The 2,613-nt window shown below is 31.1% G+C and overlaps 1 protein-coding gene across 1 annotated transcript; it reads left to right on the plus strand.

Annotated features, from left to right (window-relative positions):
- LOC133302075 (14 kDa proline-rich protein DC2.15-like) lies at positions 1-444 on the plus strand. Its single transcript, XM_061501798.1, has one exon. The coding sequence runs from the start codon at positions 1-3 to the stop codon at positions 442-444; it is 444 nt and encodes a 147-aa protein (XP_061357782.1).
- The last annotated feature ends 2,169 nt before the right edge of the window (positions 445-2,613 follow it).

A 2,613-nucleotide genomic window follows, 5' to 3' on the forward strand; every position in this document is an offset into this window, starting at 1 on the left:
ATGGCTCCGAAAACTAGTTCTTCGCTTGCCATTTTCCTCTTACTCAATATTCTCTTCTTCGCACATGTCTCTGCATGCGTGAAGTGTCCCCCGAAACCCCCAAGCCTGCATAAGCCCAAGCCCCCGAGCCCGCATAAACCAAATCCCCCAAAACCACCAAAACCCGATCCTTCAGTTTCATCGTGCCCTCGTGACTCACTTAAACTAGGAGTATGTTCGAGTGTGCTAGATGGGAAGTTTAACTTCTCAACGGGAGCGCAAAAGACACCTTGCTGCTCTTTCTTCGAAGGACTAGCTTCTTTTGATGCTGCAGTTTGTCTCTGCACTGCCCTTAAAGCAAATGTTTGTGGCATTAATATTAACATTCCAATCTCATTTACCTTCCTTTTCAATTTTTGTTCAAAGAAAGCCCCAAGCGATTTTCTATGTCTGCCTGACAATTAAGGATTTCGTATCTTTTAATTTGCTTAATTATTCGCCCTTGCTCTTGCACTGTCTTTCGGCTTCTTTTTTCATTCAAGTGAGTGTATGTCATTCTTGCATACATGCATGGATGATTAAGTGTTCATCATCTTCTTTACATGTTTATTTACGTAATAAACTGTAAGGAAACCAAAGGTTGATGAACTATTGAGTGTTCTTTTATTTTTATTTTTATTTTTTTGTAACTTGAGAAATGAATCAAATACAAAACTTTCGAATCTCATTTTATGTTTCTTTTAATTTGCTAGAGATTCAGGTGTTCAATAATGCAACACAGTTTTAGTTTGTTCTACTTCTATCAACAACATAGTTTATTTTGATCTTCCCTTATGCATTATGGTTATCAAGACGTTTAGGGTTATAATGACGTTAAGCCCAATTTCTTAAAATATTAAAAAAAAATTGAGATGAAGAAGAGATTTTGAGAAAAAATATGATTATAACAATTTATTTTATTTCTACGGAGAAAACATATATATTTAATAAATAAGAGGGGTTCTTATCGGAAAAAATAAAAAATAAAATAAAAAAAGAGAGGTATTATACTTACAACCTCTTTTCACTTACAACCTCTTACGACCAAATTTTAATGATTGATTTCTGTCAATCTGACGATTATAATTTATTATGTCATACTTATTAATTAATTATTAATTTCCAATAAATTATAACCATCATATTAGTGAAAATCAATAGTTAAAATTTGGTTGTAAAATGTTATAAATATAATCTTCCTCAATAAATAATGTATATATAATTTTAAAAACACATGTTATGTGATATTTTTTTTCGGTAAACTTACGTGGTATTTATTTAATAAATAAATAGTGTCAATTAAAAAAATAATTTCTTTTTTTATCAATTTGTATTCCTGATCTAATGGTTCATTCTATGGAATAGATAAATAAATCAAATTAATTTATCAAATATTATTTCTTTCACTATAATTTTTTTTTTGGAAACCAACCCACCCGAAAAAAAAAATTTGGAAACTATTTATGCTGACACGTGGTATAAAAAATTTAACAACTTAACCGATCGTAGAATTTCAGAGGACCATAACTTTTGACTTGAGTATCCAAATTAGGTAAAAAAAATTGATTTCACATAATTTTTGTAGATCTACGCAATAACATCTCATCGAAAGGAATTTTGGTGACAATTTTTTCAAAATTTGAGATATTTTATCATAAAACTTCGGAAGGCTATAACTTTGGTCTCAAGTGCCCGAATCAGTTTTTTTTTATTACGCAAAACTTTTTAAGATAAACGCGTTTGGTATATTTTATATAGGAAAAAATGTGTATCATTTTAAAGGATATAAAGTTGTGTTATTTTAAGAGAAAGAAAGAGATAGATAAGGAGGAGAGAGTGTTGACAAAAAAAATAAAGGTGTGGGTCCCACCTCTTTGTGAGAGTGAAAGGATATAAGTTGTGTCATTTAAAGGGATAAACAATTTTCCCTTTTATATATGTGAGTGTGAATAATGTTACTTAAGTTGAAGTTTCGTCTCTCATAAATATAGTTTGAATTTGCAACTATAGTACCATAATTATTGGGATGTTTACTAGGAATGTTTCTAATCATGGCCAGTGGCGGACCCAGGAAATTTTTTCTATGTCTGCACATTTAGTGGCGGGGTTCCCCCGAATTTTTTTTTGTAAAAAAAGTTTAAATTAACGCTTGAACCCGCTCATAATCTAGTTGTTTCCATAACAAAGGATGAAGAAATCATGAGAATGGGTAAGTGACGGGGGAGGAAGAATAAGTTTTCTCTCTAATCAATTTGTGTTGCTACGTTGTTTTAATCATCTCTGTACGTTGCTACGTTGCTACGTTGCTAACTAATATAAGAATAAATATCATTTTTGGTCGCTAACAAAAAATTCGGTCCCCACTTTAGTCCATTATAAAAAAAAAGAGTCACCTGGTCCCTATGAAATTTAAAGTGGACATATTTTAGTCTTTTTGAGACTAATGTAGGTCTTTTTTGAATTTATGAGGGACCACAATTTTAATTAAATTGATCCACTTTTAATTTTTTAGGGACCTCCTCGAGACTAATTTTTGATAAGGGACTAAAATGGAGATCATATTTTTTGTTAGGGACTTAAAATGATATTGATTCC

This window comes from Gastrolobium bilobum, unplaced genomic scaffold, assembly GCF_033153095.1.
Source record: "Gastrolobium bilobum isolate Gb01-03AN ecotype WA unplaced genomic scaffold, APGP_CSIRO_Gbil_v1 utg5726, whole genome shotgun sequence".
NCBI lineage: Eukaryota > Viridiplantae > Streptophyta > Magnoliopsida > Fabales > Fabaceae > Gastrolobium > Gastrolobium bilobum.